General features: G+C 42.4%; 1 protein-coding gene across 3 annotated transcripts in view; it reads right to left on the reverse strand.

The window, feature by feature from the left end:
• The window catches only part of RAPGEF5 (Rap guanine nucleotide exchange factor 5), a 236,156-nt gene that overhangs the window by 189,786 nt on the left and 22,432 nt on the right, over positions 1-23,938 (reverse strand). For 2 of the 3 annotated variants that reach the window (XM_044946529.2, XM_006074858.4), the window contains exons 2-3: positions 2,375-2,425; positions 598-704 (exon numbers count right to left, since the gene is read on the reverse strand). In XM_044946529.2, coding sequence (XP_044802464.1) covers positions 598-704; positions 2,375-2,425 — 158 coding nt within the window. Of the gene's footprint in view, positions 1-597; positions 705-2,374; positions 2,426-10,761; positions 11,497-23,938 lie in introns of those variants that run through there. The other variant, XM_044946530.2, reaches the window with a different exon arrangement.

Genomic DNA, 23,938 nt, shown 5'->3' on the forward strand with positions numbered 1-23,938 from the left:
CTGAACTTTCTCCGTGACCATCTTCTTGGTCCAGATGTACTTTAAGCTGACCATATGCCCATCCGTTTACTCTAACACCTCCACCCTTATTCATCTGCCAAGGCAAAGAAGTGCCATCCCTATGCCCACCTGGCCCTCCCCAACCCCGAAGCTCCTGAAGGGGCAGTTCACTCCCACCTGGAGAGTCAGAGTAGTGACGCTCTCCCCCAGGGACCTCCAAAGGATCCTCACAGAGCTCTGATAGAGGGGACCTGTATTTACAGAAGGCCCAACACAGCACACGTCCAATAAAAACATTATATAACATCATATCTTTGAGGAAGCAGAGCAGACTCTCAGGAGCCCATGCACACCTGCAGCTGAGCATTCCTCGCCTGATCTTCAGACCAGGAGTCCAGCTGTCCAACACTCAGCTCGTTTAATTAAGAGAGAAGTCACCACCAATCTCCCAAGCAGACACTTCAAACCCAGCAACCCTCCTACTCCTCATAATAGCCCATCTCTCTGTGATCAAGGTTATGACTTTAACACGTTTTCAGTTTTGTTTTTTTTTTTCTCAAGGAGAATTTCTGACAAGGTGTTAGGAAACTGTGTTACCTATAAAACCCCTTGAGGTTCGCTCTGTCCTTTATCAGGTCAGCTGCCTGAACGATGATAATATTCCGCAATGCTCTTCCTGCACAAGAAGAATTCTCCCCATAAATCTACATAGAAAAGACAAAAGATTCACTGAGAATGCAGAACAATAATGTGACAATTTGTGAGCTGCCAATGACACACTATACAGAAAAATTATGGGCAAGTCCCTAAACTTAAAACACTTATATCTTACCATACATAGCTAAGATAATAGCTATGTAACTACCTATTCTATTTATTTTTGCTGTTGGACCATTTAAGCTATTAGGCTATAATAACTACTTTCCAAATGCTAAACTGCTTTAACTGTAAATAATTTCCTTTCACACAAAATTTCCAGGGCAAAATACCTGTTTTTTTTTCTTTATATACCATGTTTCTATCAATACAGCAAACTGAAGAACATTTTTATATGAATTCTCCCATATTGATAATACAAACACATAAACATCTTGGAAGATGGGAAAATTAAATTTTTTCCTATCTAGTGAGCATCTCGCACCATGATATAATTTCATACCAGGCTGCGGTCTGCTTTGCTTTTAAGCTTCACTCAACTGCAGAGTTCATAGTTAATTCCAAGCATCCTGGGTTCATCTACTTCATGATTGCATCTAACAGATAAAAATTTCATATAACTTCTTCTTTTAATCTTCTGATTTGCCTGTATGCATCTCTGGATCTTGGAGGATGAAGGAGGGTATCCCTTAGATCTGGAGAAGTCTATGTCCCACTTCATAAACTACTTCCTCTCTCTGTAACTGACTACTTCATCCACAGGGCAATGTTGCCTCACAAAGGAAATGAAATGAACTCTCTTCCTAAGTAAAGGCTCATGAAAATGAAGATATATTGAGGGTGCATGCTTACATCTGTTCGCTTGTTTCTTGCTGAACTCTTTTTGCATCCACAAAGTTTTGACAGAATATTTTTATCTTTTCCCAAGGCAAACAATTGATAATATATTGACTATAACTTAATCCTGAACACTCCAATCCCATCCTTATACTCCCTTAATTTTCATACTATCACCTCCTAAACACAACCTAATGAGAAGATGAGAAGGACAGGAAATGATTTTATTTTTAACATGCTAAACCCATTAAAAAAAAAATACTTAAGCCAGACAACAACTACTACCTGACTAATCCTGACAGCGTTCGTTCACTGAGTCATTCAAAAACACGGAGCAGCGATCAGCCCCACTCTAGATGCTGGGGACACAGTGGTGGACAAGACCAAAGGTTCTGTCCTCACAAAGCTCACAGTCCCCTATCTTTCTAAAATACACAACCCTGTCAGCCGATTTTTTAACAACACAATGAAGGCAGCCCCACCTTGTCTCGGTAAGTATCCAGGGATATTCTACTATTAGATACCTATAAATAATCCCCCTTTTCACAAAGTTTTCAGAGTAAAACATCCCTTATTTTTTAAATACAGCATTTCTATCATTCAGCAAATAGAAAATATTTCTATTATATACGAACTCTACCATATTCATTACACATTCATGTAAAGGACTTGGAAAATGGGGGAAATTTTTTCCCCTTGTTTAGTGAACATCTTTCTACATGACAGTTATCAGAACAGTCCAAACACCTCTGGCCATGTCATTCCACGTAAAGGAGACGGTGTGATCAGGAGCAAAGGGCAGACTTCTAACTAGCAAGTACTACACCGGGATTTGTGAACTATTGTTTCAGAAATGCTGTAAGGCAGAAAAGAATCATACCTGGGATGGAGTATGTTCGAGATATGGATTTGAAATTCTTCTTGATAGAGTCTATTTGGAAGGAAAGAAAAGGGAAAAATTAGAACCAGTTTTTTGGTACGACTGTACCATTAAGACACAATACATGCAATCGTGGGAAGTCCAGGAATTGTCCAAGCCAAAAAATGTCAATGGCCACAGAGGATTAACGTCTTTATTCTCATTCAAGGTAAATATCTGGTCAACATTCACTCCAATGGGACAGGATATTCTATCGGAATGGCTTCCACGGCTTTAAAAACTGCAACAGAACAACGGGTGTTTGTGTCTGTGGCGCTTTATTCTCAACATGATTTTGATACCACTTCTCCTTTCCCTTCCATCTTCCCTTTCATCGATCTAATTCCAGCTCTCATCCGTGCACCCCTGGACTGCTGTTTCAGCCTCTCAATGGATTTCCCCAGGCTCCCATCATACCCTCTCAGGCCATCCTGCAAACCTCAAGTGAACAAAAGTCCCTGTGTAGCCAGCCCCCTCAACTGAGGGTGGGTCTCTCCTTGCTTATAGGAGTCAATGAGAATCTCCTGCCTGCCCTTCTGGGCCCACCAGAGTTGGCCTCCAGAAGATTTCTAGTATTTTCCCTCTACCTCCCCAAGTGGCTTCTGTGACTCAACATAAAATCCACTTATCAGAAGAACCTACAACACATACCTGCCTCTGCTCATACCCTTCTCCACATCAGAAAGCCCTCACCTTCCCTGACACGACCCTGAACCCCAGTGATGCCCAAGTCTGTGCAGTAACCTGCTGTGTGAGGCTCTGTCCCCCTCCACTGGGATTTGTCCCTCTTTGGAGCTCCTTGTTTCTGACTATTTCTGGGGCAGCTCCCAGGTGCTCTGCCTTACTGGCTGGCCTTCCACACGTGCATTTGCCCAACTAACCCATAAGCTCCTTGAGGGGGAGCTGGCAGCTTATCCGCCTCTGCTTTCACAGGCTTTAGCACACAGCTGTGCACCAAAGTGTGGAATTTTTCTATTATTACGGATTATTTATATCTCTGTATCAATTGAGTATTTGCTGAATGATTTGAATTGTAGGAGCTAATTTTTCCTACCTAACAATCCAGTAAGCGGCACCATCACCCACATGTGTTTAAGCACAATAGAAAACTATTATGTTTTCCTGTTGCGGTTTAGGAAAAAGAACAGAGAAAGGAACATTTACTGAGCTTCCAACCCTATGTTTAAAAGTTCTTTACACTTCTATTCTGAAGCTTGCTATCTTTTGAGATCCCATAGTTTTTTGTCTGCCGCCTCCACTTCTTAGACTCACTTACAGAACATTCCCTGCCACTCAGGGCCTATCCAGCCTCTGAACCTTCTACCCGACTTTATGGCAGAATTTCCATTTTCCCTCTGGCCCACTCCACACAGCTCCCATATTACTTATCTTCTAATTAAACCGAAATAAATATATGGACTCTGTATCCAGAAATGTCAGTTGGTACTCTGCCAAAGACTTGCAATGGCTCCCCACCCCCACCCTAGAAATCGTTTCAGTCAGTTCAGTTCAGTGGCTCAGTCACGTCCGACTCTCTGTGACCCCATAGATTGCAGCCCGCCAGGCTTCCCTGTCCATCACCAATTCCTGGAGCTTGCGCAAACTCATGTCCATCGAGTGGGTGCTGCCAAACAATCCAGAAATTGTTTAAGATAGGCCATTTTTAATTTTTTTAAGAATAATTTTATTTATTTTTGGCTGTGCTGGTCCTTCACTGTTGCAAGGGTTTTTCTCTAGTTGCAGCGAGCCGGGGCTACTGTGTAGTTGTGTGCCCGGGTTTCTCATTTCAGTGGCTTCTCTTGTTGCAGAACAGAAGCTCTAGGGTGTGCACGGTTCAGCAGCTGCGGCTCCCGGGCTCTAGAGCACAGGCTCAATAGCTGTGGCGCACAGGTGGAGTTGTTTCGGGGTATATGGGATCTTCCTGCACAACCAGGGATCAAACCTGTGTCTTCTGCATTAGTAAGTGGATTCTTTACCACTGAACCACTCAGGGAAGCCCCAGACAGGCCATTTTTAATTATCATGTATTAAAATAAAATATCCACTCCCCCCTTCTGGTCTAGTCTATACACATTCCCAACCGGCCCTTCCTAGGCCTTTTGACATCTGAGCCTAGGCATTTGTACTCACTCACTGAAATACTGAACACTGTGAAATTTGCAGCTACACCAGATTTATAATTTGAAGATGAATCATCATCATAAGTGATTTTTTCCCCCTAAACAGCCTTTTAAAAGTCAATATGGCAGGTCATAACTGACAATCTTTATTACTCATCTAATTGCCTAAATCAGCTCAGAAAAGCAACTACGTCACATGATCTAGTTAAAAAGAAGGCTTCCGGGTAGAAACCAGCTCTGAAGACTTAGGTGGGGGCACTTCCACAAAAGAAAGCAAACGGCTTCCTTTCTCTCTGCTGCCAGCCCCAATCTGGCTGTCTTGACACTCGTGTTATACTTGCACAATTCCATTTCACAGAAACTTCCCCCGTGGGTGGCTTGTTACAAAAGATTGGTAAGGTGAGTCAATAAAGCCATGGGATCCTTCCATGCCGACTAGACAACAGTGTTAGATGAGCTCCCAGCCCACAGGGAATCGATCAGGAACTGCCTTTGACAGCACACAATACCTAGATTTGTTGTCAGAAACGCCCCAGAAGCCTGCTCTCGACTCGTCCCCAGGGAGCTGTGTTTCCTAAATGTTCCAGACAGCAGCTCTCAAACAGTACCAGAAAGGACTGATTTGCTCAGCTGAAAATAACTACCATAAGCCTGTACTTTTTTTTTTTTGAGACCACTTTATGACTAAAAAGTGCAAGTGCCAAAGACTTATTAAAAAAGAACATGGAGGAACTGACCATCCATCAGCCCATTTTTGCACAGACCTTGTGAAAGGACTGTCATGGAATTTTACTGGGAGAATGCCATGGGCCAACTTACAGGACTCTGAGAATCACCGCTCTAAAGCCCCTCATGAACTTTCCCTCCCAGCCCTTCCCTGAGAGAGCAGCACAAGAAACACTGACGATGCGCCTTCTCCACTCAACCTTCTTTCCATGATGTCCAATGCTCAGCTGTTTCCATTCCACCCTGGACTCCCTCCGTTTTGTTTCTCCTCTCAGCATTTCTGAGCTTCATCTCACCACTCCTGTGGCGACTAACTTTCCTTACGCTCCTTATGAAGCACCTATAGAGCTCCTATTCTGGCAACATGGGAGCTCCAGAAACAGACATGTGAACAAGATACCATCCTCTAATTTACTGATCAATTTACTGAAAGACACAGGATCTAAAGAACACTTTAAACCCATAAGAGCTCTTTCTTCTTCCCAATTTCCCGTCAATTTTCTCTATAATCTTGGGTGGCTGGTCCAATTGATGAAGGGTCCTCTTCTCAGTGGTTCTCACCATGATATCTCAAATAGAATGCCCAGATGAGATGATTCTTTTCTCCCCTTTATCTCCAATTTCCTAGAATTACTTAAGGTAGATGCAATGAGTCTTTTACACAGGACTTTATACAGACCATAGAGAGAAGACTAGTAACAATACAAATGAAATTAGACTTTAATTCAAATTTCTTCTCCTTTCCAATTTAATGAACCATAGAAAATGATTCCCTAAATGATTTCATGCAAATCCCATATTTTAGACATGTGTTAGAAAATTGCAACCCTTTAATATTCATAAATGAACTTCCAGGAAAAAAAAATGGCATAACTCAGAAGGATAACTGGAAAGCAATCATGTATTATTTCCATTTTTTTCTAAGTTAAGTGCCCACTAAAGTTAAACTAGAATAGTCTGTGAGGCTGGGTCTAAATTAAACATTTTAGCATCACTGGACTTAATGCACATTTTTTAATCAGCTCTTAAAGGACATGTCTTAATGTTCTTCTTGGATTGAATTAAAAAACTTAGGCTACAAGGGGAGAAAGAAATGAAAAGAAAAAGACTGAATCACTTCAATCACCACAGAAGTATGACCTGATCTATTACAAACAGGAACCAACAAGAACTACCCAATGTGTTGATAAATTAAGACTTCAGCTCACAACACAACTTCTGTCATCTTCAGCCACTGTCCTCTACCCATTCTGGCTGACAAAGTAGAAATGAAGATGTTAAAACGGGTAAGTATACTTAGAAGTCAAAAGTTCCATAAGCAACTAGAGGGCGCATGAGTTAGGAGACTAGGGACTACAATAACAGAGGCTGTGCAGTAGAGTTCCAAGACCTGGGGTGGGGGTCCTTTTAAGTCCCAGCATCTCAAGCAAAGCTTGATTCAGGTAAAAAGGACAGAATCCCCCCCAGCCAGGATGCTGGCTTAAGAAGGACAAGGCCATCACAAGTTCAGCAAAATGCAAACTGGAAACACAAGCCAAGTACTGATATGGAAGTGCAGGGCAGGGCACCCCAACTCTATCTGCAGATTCTGGTCCCAATTCAGGCCCAACCATCGCTCAGGGCTCCAAGGGTCATGATCCCAAAGTCAGTCACATCCACAAAGGCCATTTGTAACAGTATCCTCTCCATACACCCTGGCCAAACCAAAGTCAATGATGTTCTCAAAATTAGATTTTTCCACTGCCTTGTGATATAATAAGAAAACAGACTGAGAGGGAAGGTGGCAGAAACGCTTACTGAGCACCGCCTTTGTGCTTAAGCCCTTTCCCACACTAGGAACTGCACCCACCTGTTCATACATCTATAGACAAGAGCCCTGAGGATCAGAGAAATTAGGGAATTCACTTAAGGTCCCAGAGCTGGAAAGTTATATAGCCAGGGCTGGAAGAAAATTTTGACTGACTCAAAGTCACCACTCTACTGTAACACGCTGCATGTTACTAAATAATAACTGTGTTTGTACCGTGTGCTAGAGATTGTAGTGATTATTTTACATGCAACATTCTGCTTAACTTTGGAAAAACTATGAGGTATTATTAATCTCATTTTGTATATGGTAAAGCTAGACTTGAAGAGCTTAAGAAGTTCACCCAAGTTCACCCAAGTCAAGCCTGTCTGTAGTTATTTCCCCATACATTTATAATGCAGAATATGCCAATTTAAGAATCACATGACAAGCAAGCATATGTGACTGCATGAAGATGTCACAGACAGTTGTCTCTGCTAGATCCAGAGGCACTTAACCCTGGATGTAAATTAGAACCATCAGGGAACCTGAAGAAATAATCAGGAGGTCAGGTCCACAGAATTAGAACCTATAGGAGTGCAGCCTGAATGGGTTTTTTTCCAAGCTCCTCAGGGTAGCTTGAATGCACTCTGGTTTGAGAAAAACTAAAAAAACCAAGTGGTTGAACTCGGTGATATGCAGCTCTCATCACCCACCTCCACTATGAAGCTAGGTGCACTCCTCAGCCATCTTCTGCCTCACATGCCCACCGGAGATCTAGACACAGCAGAGGTGCAGGCCATCCAAACAACAGCCCTGGGGTGTGTGTCTGAGCTTCTGACTCTGGTTCGTGTAGAACAAAGAGTCAGTGTTGCAGTAAATCGCACCCTGCACCTGTTCTTGTGGCGTGTGTTTTCTACCCGCCCCATCCCAGACATAGCCCTAAGCCAAGGAGCCTCACGTCTGCGGAGCGGCGTCCTACCTACACACCTGCTGGAAGGACAGCCCCCTTTTAATGGCAGCTGGAGCATTAGACTTCATTTACATTTCCCACCATTGAAGGATTCTCTTCTAGTATAAACATGTTTGCCCCACTTAAAAGCCAAAGGAGAAAATTAAAGTGGGGCTTAGGAATACTTATAAATATTTCACAATCTTGCCTGCCTAGGGAGATAGATTGGCAGGAACCAGCAGCTTCTGGGAAAATATATACAATAGGTATCAAGGAAACAAACCACAAAATGTCATCAACTTGATTCTTTTCATTCCTTGGGAAAGTATCTTTCTTTTCATTGTGTGTACAAACAACAGCATAACTGCTACAGGGTGGGCTTCCTTGGTTAATACAATCACTGAAAAGCCTTTACAGTTTAGGAAGCAGGTCACTCAAGATTTGGGGTCAGCAGTTAAATTGGCAGCTTACTTATCCCCACTTGTCACTGAATTCCCTACCTGCAGTAACATCAACCCCCCAGTCACACCTGGACTCCAAAATGAACCCCTTTCTCAGCAGCCAATGTGAAGAAGCTCCCACCTGCCCTATCTAGGACTTGAGCACAAAACAATGGGAGTATTATTATACCAGCAGGATAAATACCCAGGAGTCCAAACTGCTCTAAATCACTGAATAAACAAACGTGGGGCAGAGGGCACAGTGGGGAAACAGCTCTTCCTTACAGAATTCTTTCAATTACTAAATGCAACGAGAAGAGGCAAAGAACATCACAATTAGGCAAAGAACGCAGCACTAAGTGTTGCAGGCAAAAATCATCAATGAGTGCCAAAATGAGAGAACAAAAGTACGACTGAGATATAGGACATCTGCACAGTGTCAAAGTGTTTCCCCACAAGCTATTAAGGAATAGAGGAAAGAATAGTAACTTTTCAGCGGAGCTTAGCAGATCCTTCTTAACTAAGTGATAAAAGTTATCACCAATCATGAGACTTGACATCACTTGCCTGCTATTAATATGACACCCTGAGAAAGGCACTTTCAGGGTACTTTTTGTCAAAATGCATCCCATAATTTGATGAGAAAACATCACGCAACTCCAAGCTGAGGGACATTCTTCAATATAACTAGCTCGTACTCTGCAAAAATTGTCAAGGTAAGGAAAGACCAAGAAAAACAGAGCATCTATTCTGGATTGGAGGAGAACAAAGGAAACTGACAAGGAAAGACAATCGGATCCTGAGTGCCAGCCTGGACAAGGATAAGGACCTTAGCAGGTCAGCTGGCACGAAGTGAATGAGGTCTATATTTGAGCTACTTGAGTGTCAATGCTGGTATTGACAAGTGCACTGTGGTTACATAAAATGTTAACATTTGGGGAAGCTGGGTAATGGTTATAAGGCTTCATCTGTAGTATTTATATGTTTAACTCTGAAATTATTCCAAAGTGAAATAAAAAATGTTTAAGTAATAGCCTCCTTCCTCCCCACAAACAAAGCCTCAAAAACCATTCAAATATTATTTAAAATACAGCCTCTATTTCTGTACTAAAAGTTGCTCTCTCCATAACATCATCATCCTGGGCTGCCCAACAGAATGACCCTCCTTGCCCCCTGACCACTCTGGCCTCTAGCATCTTCACACAGATCAGATTAGCTTCCCTAAAACATCTCCTTACATACTACTTCATTATTAAAAAGTAAAATTGATTTTAAAACATTTATGCTCTTTATGCACTCACAGACAATATTCTAAGACCTTACCCAAGTGGCCAGTCTCTAAATGTCTACATAATCCTGGCTACATGTCTCTTCTGCAAACTCTCCACTCTAGCCAGACAGCTGGTCCAATTTTCACTCTGCCAACAGTGTGCAATCTCACCTCCATGCCCAAGCCCTTGCTATGACCTCTGACCTCTGTATATCTTTTTATTTCCACATTCTGCCCTTCCTTCAATCCACACAAATGCTGTGTAAAGCTCACCCAAGCCTTGAGCCTCCTGTGACCAATCTCTTTCACTAAACACTCTCAGTATTTGTCACTGATGTGTCCTCCTGGCTCCATCTGCATATATAGCTCATCTCTCCTCAACCAGCCTTGAAGACCCCCAGAGGGACTTCCACCTTCTGTCAATCTAGGACCTTCTACAGAGCACAGCAGAGACCGGACAGCCAGTGGTGACTTCCTCCCACTGCCATATAACCTGGTGACCCAGACTCCCAGGCCAAAGAATAAGGCAGGATATCAACCCCTCAAAATCTATGAAACTCACCACCATCTCTGCCATCCTTCCCAGCTTGCTTTCTCAAGTTGCTCAACTCTGTTGTAAGTGGTCGCATATGAAACACACACACACAAACACACACATATATGAAACATACAAACATATACAGAGCATATTTTTAAACACCGAATAATAAATGTGCTTGCTTTAAAACTTAAAGATCTACTTGAATGCCAATTATTTCTTTGCCGTGGAAAAGACTTCAATAAGTTACTTTGTGTGGAGTCTTCAAGAGGTAATTTTTTTCACTTTTCCTTTCCTATACTACTGCCAAGTCAGAAATCTGCAAAACAAACACACCTTGGAGTAGGTATCTTCTCTTTGTTAGCTCTGGAAATAAGTCAGTCTCTTTAATGTTCCCTGTTAATTTGTACAAAAGTTTTTGAAAGCTGCAAAAAACAATAAAGGTGACAATGTACAGTCCTCTGGCAGAAGGAAGACTTAGAAACTAGATCGAGTTTTTATTTTTCAATTACTCACCCAAGCCATACAGAGCACCTCAGAAATACAGTAGCAGAAAGGACACCGGGAGGTCTCCAGACCATTCTGCAGCCTTCACCTTAGTGATCTGAGGCAGGAGGGACCAGGGGCCACAGGCCAAACCCAGCTGCCGGGCTCGGTTCATGGCGTTACCGGAACACAGCTGTGTCCCACGCTTACATCCGGCCTCTGGCCATTTTCCCAACAAAAATATTTTTTACCTGGCCTTCTACAGGAAAAGTTTACCAATCCTGGTCTAAATTATCAAATTTTACAGAGTAGGAGGAGCTCTGTAATCTCCCTAGCAATATATTCCAGTAATCAGTTATCAGTAAGAATTTTTTTCATTTTGAACCAAATAATCTTTTGCTACCATTTAAGATTATTTCCTTCAAAATTGTTTAAGACACATTTCCACCTTCACTGACATATTACATGAACACAAGAAATAGGTCAAAATAATTATTGGCTCCCAAGACTAAAACAAACAAAAGCAATTAGTTTCACTACTTTTAACTAGGAATTACTAATCTATATGGTAATACAGAATACGCCTTGTTTCAAACATTTGAATCTTGCACACAATATCCTCTATGCCTGGAATCCTTTTCTTCTCATCTAAGGTTCCATACAGTTTATGCTGTTTTCATACAGTTTATGGTTGCCTGAGGAGGCCTTATAAAGAGCTGAGAAAGGAAGAGCAGCGAAAGGCAAAGGAGAAAAGGAAAGATATAAGCATCTGAATGCAGAGTTTCAAAGAATAGCAAGGAGAGACAAGAAAGCCTTCCTAAGTGAACAATGCCAAGAAATAGAGGAAAACAATAGAATGGGAAAGATTAGAGATCTCTTCAAGAAAATTAGAGATACCAAGGGAACATTTCATGCTAAGACGAGCACAATAAAGGACAGAAACAGTATGGACCTAACAGAGGCAGAAGATACTAAGAAGAGGTGGCAAGAATACACAGAAGAACTATACAAAAAAATCTTAATGACCCAGATAACCACAACTGTGTGATCACTCATCTAGAGCCAGACATTTTTGAGCGCGAAGTCAAGGGGGCCAAAGGAAGCGTCACTAGGAACAAAGCTAGTGGAGCTTTCACTAGCTTATGGAATTCCAGCTGAGCTATTTCAAATCCTCAAAGAGGATGCTGTGAAAGTGCGGTACTCAATATGTCAGCAAATTTGGAAAACTCAGCAGTGGCCACAGGACTGGAAAAGGTCAGTTTTCATTTCAATCCCAAAGAAAGGCAGTGCCAAGGAATGTTCAAACTACTGCACCATTGCACTCTTTTCACATGCTAACAAAGTAAGGCTCAAAATTCTCCAAGCTAGGCTTCAACAGTACATGAACAGAGAACTTTCAGATTCAAGCTGGATTTAGAAAAGGCAGAGGAACCAGAGATCAAATTGCCAACATCCACTGGACCACAGAAAAAGCAAGAGAGTTCCAGAAAAACATCTGCTTCATTGATTATGCTAAAGTCTTTCACTGTGTGGATCACAACAAACGTGGAAAATTCTTCAAGAGATGGGAATACCAGACCACCTTACCTGCCTTCCAAGAAACCTGTATGCATGTTAAGAAGTAACAGATAGAACCAGACATGGAACAACAGACTGGTTCCAAATTGGGAAAGGAGTACATCAAGGCTGCATACTGTCACCCTGCTTATTTAACTTATATGCAGGGTACATCAGGCAAAATGCCAGTCTGGATGAATCACAAGCTGGAATCAAGATGGCTGCAAAAAATATCAATAACCTCAGATATGTAGAGGACACCACCAAGAATTAAAGAGCTTCTTGATGAAGGTGAAAGAGGAGAGAGAAAAAGCTGGCTTAAAACTCAACATTCAGAAAACAAAGATCATGGCATCTGGTCCCATCACTTCATGGCAAATAGATGAGGAAACAAGGGAAACAGTGACAGACTTTATTTTCTTGGGCTCCAAAATCACCGCAGATGATGACTGTAGCCATGAAATTAAAAGACGCTTGCTCCTTGGAAGAAAAGCTATGATAACCCTAGACTGTATATTAAAAAGCAAAGACATTACATTATTGATAAAGGTCTGTTTAGTCAAAGCTATGGTTTTTCCAGTAGTCATGTATGGAGAGAGTAGGATCATAAAGAAGGCTGAACAATGAAAAATTGATATTTTGAACTATGGTGTTGGAGAAAACTCTTGAGAGTCCCTTGGACTGCAAGGAGATCAATCTAGTCAATCCTAAAGGAAATCAATCCTGAATATTCACTGGAACGACTGATGCTGAAGCTCCAATACTTTGGCCACAAGCTAAGAGCCTGAAAAGAACCTGATGATGGGAAAGATTGAAGCCAAGAGGAGAAGCGGATGACAGAGGACGAGTTGGTTGGATGGCATCACCGACTCAATGGACATGAGTTTGAACAAACTCCAGGAGATGGTGAAGGACAGGGAAAGCCTGGCGTGCTGCAGTCCATGGGATTGCAAAGAGTCAGACAGGACTGAGGGACTGAACAACAACAGTTTATGTTAAAACGTATTCACATGTTCAAATCCTCAACCCCTGCCCCATAAAAGTTTCTTGGTTACTTCAAAGCACTTTAGGTTCCAGATACTTACATCTGGATTGTCCCTAATTCACTGTAAGAATCTTAAAATAGAGTCTATGTTCCACTCATATTTATACACGTCCACAGTGTTTAAAATAATTCATTGCATACAAGTAATTCTCATTAAATGTTTATAAACAAAGAAAGAAAAAAAATCTGGTCTTACTGCTTTAAATCTTTTCCCCTTTCGGAGTTTACGGCTCCTTCTTCTGTGTATTGCACCTTATTTTCCTAGGACGCTGCCTTGCCTGATGGTTAGGAGCAGAGCTCTGAATTCGCATTGCTTAGATTGAAAGCCCATCTGTACCACTTAAAAGTTCCACATCCATGGACAAATCATTTAACTTCTTTGTGCCTCTGTTTCCATCTCTTTAAATGGGTTGTTGTAAGGTTGTTGTAAGGATTAAATGGCTTAAAATAGTGGTTCTCAAATTGCTTGCATCAGAATCACCTTAGTAAACCAGACTGCTGGGCTCCATTCTAGAGGTTTTGTCTGTCTTGGGTCTGGGGTGAGGTTCTCAATCTGCGTTTCTAACAGATTCCCAGAGGATGATGCTGATGGACTGACTATACTCTGAGAACCACTGATTTAAAATATTAAAGAGTAATCTTTAAGTAATCTTCAAGTAATAAGCGCTCAACAAGCATTCACTATTTTTTTAAAGAGGGAAATTAATGTTTTGTTTTGTTTTTCCTGCACTGTGTGGCATGCGGGATCGAAACTGAACCCCTTGCAGTGGAAGCACTGGAAGCGAGGAGTCTTAATCCTGGGTCCCCAGGGAAGCTCCCGTAAGCATTCATTATTATTCTGGGGGCACTCTGCAAACTTGATTATTATTATCATGTATATGAATGTGGGTCTCCCTGTCCACAGTGTTAAGCTTACCCAGGGACAGGACTGTGTCCTTTTCATCCACAATTCCTAGGACACGACATAGTGCCTGTGACAAAGCAAGGCCAGTGCAGCTCTGAGAGAATCCTCTGCCTCTCGCCCAGGCCCCTCATGGTCAGAAGAGAAAATCTGTGGGGAGGGAAACTCTCTGCATTAATAGCAGGGCAGTGGCACAGATCCTGCACAATCCGGCAAATCACACTGCCTGCGGTGCTGTGCTCCTACGTGCAGGCTTGCAGAGTCACACAGGGTCACTGTTCTGGCTCCCAGAAGGGACTTGAAGCAGCTGGGCACGCCACTGCCTCCTATCTCGTGCAGTTCCCGATTGAAATATCATTCTCTTGATGGAGATAAGAACAGAGACATCTCATCTTGCCATTCGCCACAAGGAGCAGGCCTGTGCCTTCCTCCTCGCCTGGTTCCGATTGCACACAGAACTGTGAGCTTTGTGGCCTTCACCTACTTCGCAAGCCCTCAAAGAGCTGGCACCGGAGTCCCACAGGCTTGTGAAACTTAGTTCATCCGAGTCACACATCCTCCTTCCTCTGGTTCACTTGTCTTCTTTACATCTGTTTGTGCTCTTAGTCGCTCAGTTGTGTCCGACTCTTTGTGACCCCATGGACTATAGCCCACCAGGCTCCTCTGTCCAGGGAATGAATTTCCCAGGCAAGAATACTGGAGTGGGTCACCATGGCCTACTCCAGGGGATCGTCCCGACCCAGGGATCAAACTCACGTATCCTGCGTCCCCTGCATGGGCAGGCGGGTTCTTTACCACTGTGCCATCTGGGAAGCCCTCTTTACATCTGAGGGCTACTGAAAGCCCACTTTACAGCCACATCAGGGTCCATCACTTCCTCTCCTCTCCCAAAATGTTCTAACAGCCACACTACGGAATCGGAACTTGGTTCCAGTGACGACGCCCTTACCATCACTATTCAGAGTGTGCTGACACAGCAGATTCCACCACGTGCAGGTTCAGAACAGGGTCACTTGCTCCCCAGGGTCCCTGTGCATAACAAGCAGGGTCTAATGGGCCTTGCGCTGCATCAGCACTGACGAGTTTCCTGCCCTTACTCTTTCAATTCCCTGACGCTGATTTAGGTCTCCCTCTCCCTCCACTGCAGAGAAGGCAATGGCGACCCACTCCAGTACTCTTGCCTGGAAAATCCCATGGATGGAGGAGCCTGATAGGCTGCAGTCCATAGGGTTGCGAAGAGTCAGACACAACTGAGCAACTTCACTTTCACTTTTCACTTTCATGCACTGGAGAAGGAAATGGCAACCCACTCTAGCATTCTTGCCTGGAGAATCCCAGGGACAGAGGAGCCTGGTGGACTGCCGTCTATGGGGTCGCACAGAGTCGGACACGACTGAAGTCACTTAGCAGCAGCAGCAGCAGCTCCCTCCATTGAATCCCCTCCTTTCTAGTCTTCCCGCCAAATTATTTCATCTAACCTGTCTGGACACCCTTTCCTCTCTCTAGCAAATCATCAGAGTCTTTCCTCAAATGGTTTCCCTCCTCTCCCACAACGTTTGACTCTAACACAAAGGCCAGTGAGAGCCCCAATGAACAGAACCGGTTATCCCTTCAGCCAGAAAGAGACACAGAGCACACACCCCACAGCTCACTCAGAAGGCCTGGAGTTCAAGGAGAGCTAGTTCTCTAGTTTTCTTCTAGAAATCCCCCTTTCAGCACAAGAGGCATCAGCAACTTCCAATCAGTTCACTCGGCTCAGGAGGGAACCTTCTGGAAGGCTACTAAAACCACCTGGCAAGTATTTGTCTTCCTCGGGCCCCAGCTCAGCAGCTACTAATCCGCAGTTAACTAGCTCCTTCCTCCACATGGTCTGTGCGGCAGCGGCGGCGGCATCACCTGGGTGCTCCTGGGAGATGCAGAGTCTCAGGGGCCACCCAAGATGCCCCCAGTTAGATGAAGCTGAACGAGATCACCAGGTGAATCACATCAAGGTCAAGTCTGAAAAGCATTCATCCACACCACCTAGATACAAAATCCTGCTTCTGTTACAAGTGTTTTCAGACCAAGACATCAACAGTGAAAGTCACTCAGTCATGTCCAACTCTTTGAGACCCCATGAATTATACAGTCCATGGAATTCTCTGGGCCAGAATGCTGGAGTGGGTAGCCTTTCCATTCTCCAGGGGATCTTCCCAACCCAGGATCAAACCCAGGTCTCCCACATTGCAGGAGGATTCTTTACCAGCTGAGCCACCAGGGAAGCCCAGACACTAGCACAGGTCCTCCTAAAAAAAGGACTAAATGGGCAAAATGAGTTTTGAAGACATCGCTTACTTTATTCTCCCTTCTTAAAGCTGAAAAGTGCCCCTAAGCAAATTAAAAATGTTCAAGAATTCCTGGAGAGCTTCCCTGGTGGCTCAGCGGTAAATGCCGCTCACCAGCCAATTCAGGAGACATAGGTTCAATCCCTGATCTGAAAAGATTCCACATACCACATAGCAACTAACTATGCATGTGCTCCAACTACTGAGCTCCTGTTTCAAGAGTCTGGGAGCCACAACTACTGAAGCCTGCATGCCCTGGAGCCTGTGCTCCGCAACAGTAGAAGCCACAACGATGAGAAGCCCGAGTAAAGCGACAAGTGGCCCCTGCTTGCCACAGCTAAACAAAAGCCCGCACAGCAATGAAGACCCAGCACAGCCAATAAAAACACATTAAAAAAGAAAAATTCCTGCAGCAAATAAATTCTGTTTAATACAACATTTTTCAAACACATCTGACCAAGGAATTTTTAAAATTTATCTATTTTTATACATATGTGTTGCCATCTTAAAGCACATTTATTGGTGTTAACAGAAAATAGTAAATTGAGAAACCTGTCCTAGAGCCTAAGCACTTCCACTTAAAGTGCTGCAGTGACTTCTCCAAGCCTCTCCTGCTGGCCCACTGACTTTTAAGTGCATCTATTAATCAAGGTCAGAAGTGATGTTGCTGCCTACTTTCTTGGCAGGGGAGGTCAAGCAGACAGCAGCCTTGGCCCCAAAGGTGGGGCATTATAAGGCCAATATGAACAAAAGAAAAAGGCCAAATACCAGAGCTACCTAACCATCTGATTAAAGCAGACTGTTACCATGGCAAACTTTCTGGACATATCTTGACTCCTCTCTTTACTAATTTTTCACGAAGAGGAAGACATTCAAAAACTGATTTACATGTGTTCTGCTATGTAAGATCCAAAAACAACTCCCATTTTTTATGTTCACCCCTCTTCTTGAAGCATAATTACTGTGAGAGGTACCTCATAAGGGGTTCCATTTTTAGAACTTTCTCAATTTTTAGTTTTAATTAAATTCATTTTTTTTAAAACTTCATTTTAAACACCTACAACTAGACTCTTCATATCTGCATAAAATCAGGTAACAAACAATATCTTCTCTAACTTGACAGAGCTGAGATAGAGTCAATCACAACCCTAACTTTTTAAGAGGCCCCTTTAAAAGTATGTTAACACTGATCATCTGTTTCTAGACGAAAGTTTAAAAAGTGCCCCACATTCCAGAAGTAGGTGACTGCAGAGTTAACTGACATAACATATATGAATGACAAAGGAGGAGACGTTTTGTTAGGGTATTTTTTACTGCTTGAGAGGGTTTTACAATCCTTGGTTATCTAAAAACTCGACATGCTCTGTGACTTCTCGACCCACACCCCACTCCCCCTTTTAACAATCCAGGAACCCAGCAAAACGTTCTGAAGTCATTAAAAGTATTGCAAAGAACTTGTAATACAGTGAAGTATTTTGGTGAAAAGTTTTTATAAAAAAGCAAGTAAAACAAAAGAGACATATAAGGTTAACAGTACTTAAAAAAAAATAGAAAAGAATATATCAAAATGCTAATAGTAATGGTCTTCGTGGGACTGGCTACTGGTAGATTTGTTCTTCTCTTTTCAAAATTTCAGTTTTTCTGTATTAAATATATCCCTTTTATAATTAAAAAATATAAAACCTCTACTTATATCACCATCCTCCACCTCTAACCCTAAAACAGAAAGGTCATGTTACAGAAATGCAAATGGTAATTCTTTACACATACAGGATTAAGAAAATGTCTACAGTCAGAAAGAAATCCAAGCTTAAGTTAGCTCTAATATAAGTGTGTTTGGGTTCACAAGAGGGAGATAAATCTCTAGATAAAGAGCCAAGAAGATATGACAGATTAAAGATTCTACAAGGAGAGATGTTTTCATTTGTTCCCTCTCTTTCTTCTCCATGGAGTCCACTTCACAATCTCCCCGCCTTCCCTGAAGAGACAGGAGGCTGAATAAGACCCACGGAGAGAGAAAAGCAACAGAAGATGATGAGACTGCAGTGGGGAGACTGAAAACCCACAGCAAGAAGAGACAGGGCAGCCCTTCCATTTCTAAATGACCCTTGGTGGTAAAGGATGTAGACCAGGCTCTGCCCAGAGTTCCTATTCTAATAACACCAGTACTTGGTCAGTGTCTGTTTTGTGGCCAGTTTACTGAAGTGTTTAGTATCACTTTCTCATGCCATCAACCTCTGAATACTCAGAGCTAACAACATCTACAGGAAACAATGCAAGAAGTAAATACACCAAAGTCAAATGCCAATAATTTTGAGGTTCCCAGTGTTTGAATTTAATTGTCTATACACAGCCAGGTTAGATATCAGCTTCCAAGGGAAGAATGTGAGATACACAATGGAGTATCATGTGACAGCTACATTTAATACAGGATATGAAACTACACGGTCAATGCAATTTCTAGTAAAATCTAACCTCCTCCTCTGTCCCAGAGAACAGACACTCTCAGGTATGCAAACTGCACATCAATTTTTTAATGAATTGTGATCCTCATGTACAGGACATTGGCTTCATCAGAGACATCAGCAAGAATGTGAGTTTTGGTCCTGGCCTCATGGGCTTCCTGTTCATCACACCCCTTCCTGAGTCCTGGACAACAACTCAAATCTCTTGTTCAATCCAAAACAATGTCAGTACCCAGTCCTCAACATGCAGGCTGGGATGAAATCCTCAACCAGCAAGAGGAAGAGGAGTTCTAAAAGCCTTTACATACATATTCCATTAACAACTTCCATGTAGAGCTTTCACTGAAGGTAAGGTTAAATCACCAAGAGAGCAGTTTGTAAAGCAGCTGCTAAGATAGAATGAAAACTATTTTACAACTCATATATGGATGGCATATAAAACTGAATTAGACCAAAATCTTTGCAAAAGAACACAAGATTGAAACCTTTTCATTTTTCCTAGGCGATATGCCCCTCTCCAGGGAATGAGTCCTACAGAAGAAAGTATTACTATTTCCACACCATTTTGAGTCTGAAATTTTGCATGTCTCTTGAAATAAAAGGTCATGTGTGCTTTTGTGCTAAGTTGCTTCAGTTGTGTCCAATTCTTTATGACCCTCGAGACTGTGGCCCACCAGGGTCCTCTGTCCATGGGATTCTCCAGGCAAGAATACCAGACTGGGCTGCCCTCCCTCCTCCAAGGGATCTTCTCAACTCAGGGATCGAATCTATGTCTCTTAAGTCTCCTTCGTTAGCAGGCAGGTTCTTTACCACTAGCACCACCTGGGAAGCCTAAAATAAAAGATCAAGACTCCTTTAAAAACAATTACAAGAGAACTTGAGTTGACCAAGAACTTTCAAGAAAGGAGGACATTCAGAGAGGGGATAGCCGTGAACAATAACCAAGGATTTCCTTCTATTTCTATTATATATTTCAGGAGTATGAATTAGAAAACACTGGTTGAGTAACAGAAGAACTTATAATACTAAAACATTATTAAAATCCTAGAGTAAAAGCATACTTACATTAAAACTCTTATACCATTCTGACTTCAAACCCATGTATGATTCTGGAGTTTGATGCATAGCAATATGAGTGTGCTTAACACTATAGAAATGTATATTTTAAAATGGTTAAGATGGGCTTCCCAGATGGCTCAGTGGTAAAGAATCTGCCTGCCAATGAAGAAGACATGGGTTGGATCTTTGATCCGGGAAGATCCCACATGCTGCAGAGCAACTAAGCCCGCGCGTGTGTACTCAGTTGCTCAGTCATGTCTGACTGTGGCCCTATGGACTGTAGGCTGCTAGGCTCCTCCGTCTGTGAAATTTTCCAGGCAAGAATACTGGAGTGGGTTACCATTTCTTTCTCCAGGGGATATTCTCAACCCAGGGATCGAACCTGCATATCTTGCGGCTCCTGCATTGGCGTGGGGATTCTTTATCATTGAGCCCTCTGGGAAGCCATGTGCCACAACTACTGAGCCTGTGCGCTAGAGCCCAGGAGCCACAACTACGGAAGCCCGCTCACCTAGAGCCTGTGCTCCAAACAAGAGAAGCCACGGCAATGAGAAGCCTGCTACCACAACTACAGAGTAGCCCCCGCTCGCCACAACTAGAGAAAACCTGTACAGCAACCAAGACCCAGCACAGCCAAAAACAAACAAATAAAATTATTAAAATTAAAAAATGGTTAAGATGGTAGATTTCATATTTCATGTATTTTACCACAATGTAAAAAAAATTTTTTTAGGGCTTCCCTGGTGGCTCAGTGGTAAAGAACCTGCCTGCCAATGCAGAGGACACAGGTTTGATCCCTCATGGGGGAAGGTGCCACATGCCAGCGGAGCGACTCAGCCTCAGTGCCACAACTCCTGAGCCAGTGTTCTGGGGCCTGTGCTCTCCAAGAGAAGCGTGCACTGCAAAGCAGCACCCGCCCACCGCAACCAGAGAGAAGCCAGCAACGAAGACTCCGCACAGTCAAAAACAAACAAAATTGTTTTTTAAAATTTTACTTTTAAACCATATTTGATAGGTTTTGAAATTCTAAATTTACTTAAAAATGATCGCCTCCAAAACTAAGTAAATAAACATATAACTAAAGTCATACAAAGCAGCTGAAGGCTCTTCTTGGGCTCTAACTTCGCCTGTGAATTGCCTGAGCCTCCAGGCCTTGTGCCTGTCAAACCCTTCTTAATTTTAATGAGGTTTTAAATGGCAACATTAGAAATGTAATCACAAGTAAATGAAGCTTCAGAACTTAATTACTGCAACTGTGTGCCCTTATAAATGTATTTCAGTGCATCATGAGAGTCGTCAGGGTCCTCAGTGTAAATAAAGCCTTAAACAGGAAGGTGAAAACCAGGCCTGTTCCACCTGCAGAGAACAGAACTCGGCTCTCTCCACTCAGCCACATTTCCACAGTCAAGAGTCTATGCCAAGAGAAGGTGTTCAAAGTCGTTCCCAATTTCTTACTGCCAGCTACATAGGACACACAGAGGGAAACTTCCTTTTGAAAGCTTTCCAATTATGAATTCACTCCAGACTCGTGGCAGGCAATTCCTTTCACAAAGCTCTCACTTGGGTCCTGTGTGTCTCGAGCTGGACAACAAACACTTCACCACCATCACGGACTGTGACCCACTGGGTCAGGCATTCCATGCAAACCACCTTCTCTCCGCCTCTCTCTCACCCTTCTGTGCTGGAGGGAGCAAGCCACTACAAGGGGAGCACAGACAAACTGGAATAAGCTGCTTGTCTACTCACTGCCTTTTAAACTTTTCTGACTACAACCCACAGTAGGCAGTACATTTTATGGGGTGGCCCGGGTCACATAAACATATGTGTATTTGTATGTAACTGAAACAAAACACATTCAATCATCTCCTTATACAGCCTGCCAAACGAGATCAACCTGAACCCATTGTTATTTTACATATATTCATATTAAATGCTTACATTTCATTATAATGATTCTACAATACTCATGTTAAAGAGTCAGTGAAAGAACTTTTTAGCTATTTAAATCTTTAAAATGTTCAATAGATAAATATTTGATAGATATTATTTATATATTTACATAATCAAAATCAGGCTGAACTGCATGCCCATATACCTAGATATTATATGTCTGTTTGTGTGGAGAAAGAGAGTAACCAAACATCTATTTCTGCTCTATTGACTATGCCAAAGCCTTTGACTATGTGAATCACAACGAACTGTGGAAAATCCTGAAAGAGATGGGAATACCAGACCACCTGACCTGCCTCTTGAGAAACCCAAATGCAGGTCAGGAAGCAACAGTTAGAATTGGGCATGGAACAACAGACTGGTTCCAAACAGGAAAACGAGTATATCAAGGCTGAATATTGTCACCCTGCTTATTTAACTTATATGCAGAGCACATCATGAGAAACACTGGGCTGGAAGAAGCACAAGCTGCAATCAAGATTGCCAGGAGAAATATTAATAACCTCAGATATGCAGATGACACCACCCTTATGGCAGAGAGTGAAGAGGAACTAAAGAGCCTCTTGATGAAAGTGAAAGAGGAGAGTGAAAAAAGTTGGCTTAAAGCTCAACATTCAGAAAATTAAGATCATGGCATCCAGTCCCATCACTTCATGGCAAATAGATGGGGAAACAATGGAAACAGTGGCTGACTTTATTTTCTTGGGCTCCAAAATCACTGCAAATGGTGATTGCAGCCATGAAATTAAAAGACGCTTACTCCTTGGAAGGAAAGTTATGACCAACCTAGACAGCATATTAAAAAGCAGAGACATTACTTTACCAACAAAGGTCCATCTAGTCAAGGCTATGGTTTTTCCAGTGGTCATGTATGGATGTGAGAGTTGGAGTATAAAGAAAGCTGAGTACCGAAGAATTGATGCTTTTGAACTGTGGTGTTGGAGAAGGCTCTTGAGAGTCCCTTGGACTGCAAGGAGATCCAACCAGTCCATCCTAAAGGAGATCAGTCCTGGGTGTACATTGGAAGGACTGATGTTGAAGCTGAAACTCCAATACTTGACCACCTGATGTGAAGAGCTGACTCATTTGAATAAGACCCTGATGCTGGGAAAGCTTAAGGGCAGGAGGAGAAGGGGACGACAGAGGATGAGATGGCTGGATGGCATCACTGACTCAATGGACATGAGTTTGGGTAAACTCTGGGAGTTGGTGCTGGACAGGGAGGCCTGGCATGCTGCAGTTCATGGGGTCGCAAAGAGTAGGTCACAACTGAGCGAATGAACTGAACTGAACTAAACTTGGGACCTAAAACAGCATATTCAACACAAGGACTACACCAAGTCATTGACTTTTTGCTTTTAAGTAAAGCTTCTCTATAAATGGACTATGCCCTGGCTTGCCAAAACAACCAACACTCTTAATAATCTTAAAGGAAAGATTCTTTCAATAAAAGGATAGATATAATTATCTTTGAACAAAATCAAAGAGGGAAAAGAATAAGTACTACAGAGACCTACTTTTTAAAAATATTTAATATGAATAATAATTAAATAACACTAACAAGCACTTATGTTAATTAATATGTTTAAATATTAATGCTACACTTAAAAATGGGAGAGGACTCCTAAACCCTTCTCAGAGGTAAGATGGTTTATCGTCTATGACAACATCCATTTTGGCTGTTTCTCTCAGAACAGAATAACAGGAGGAAAGAGTAAAGGGAATGTTAGTAATGACCATGAAAACATAATATCAAAAAAAAAAAAAAAGAAGAAGACAAGAAGTGGCAGAAAAAAGTTGACTACACTATCGCTCAGGATGGCCACCTAAAACTAAAGCCCCAAATGCACAGACCGTGATTTTTATGTGCTTCTGTTGTTAATAATGTCCCAGAATTAATGGTTCT

The sequence above is a fragment of the Bubalus bubalis genome, chromosome 8, assembly GCF_019923935.1.
Source record: "Bubalus bubalis isolate 160015118507 breed Murrah chromosome 8, NDDB_SH_1, whole genome shotgun sequence".
In the NCBI taxonomy this organism is placed as follows: domain Eukaryota; kingdom Metazoa; phylum Chordata; class Mammalia; order Artiodactyla; family Bovidae; genus Bubalus; species Bubalus bubalis.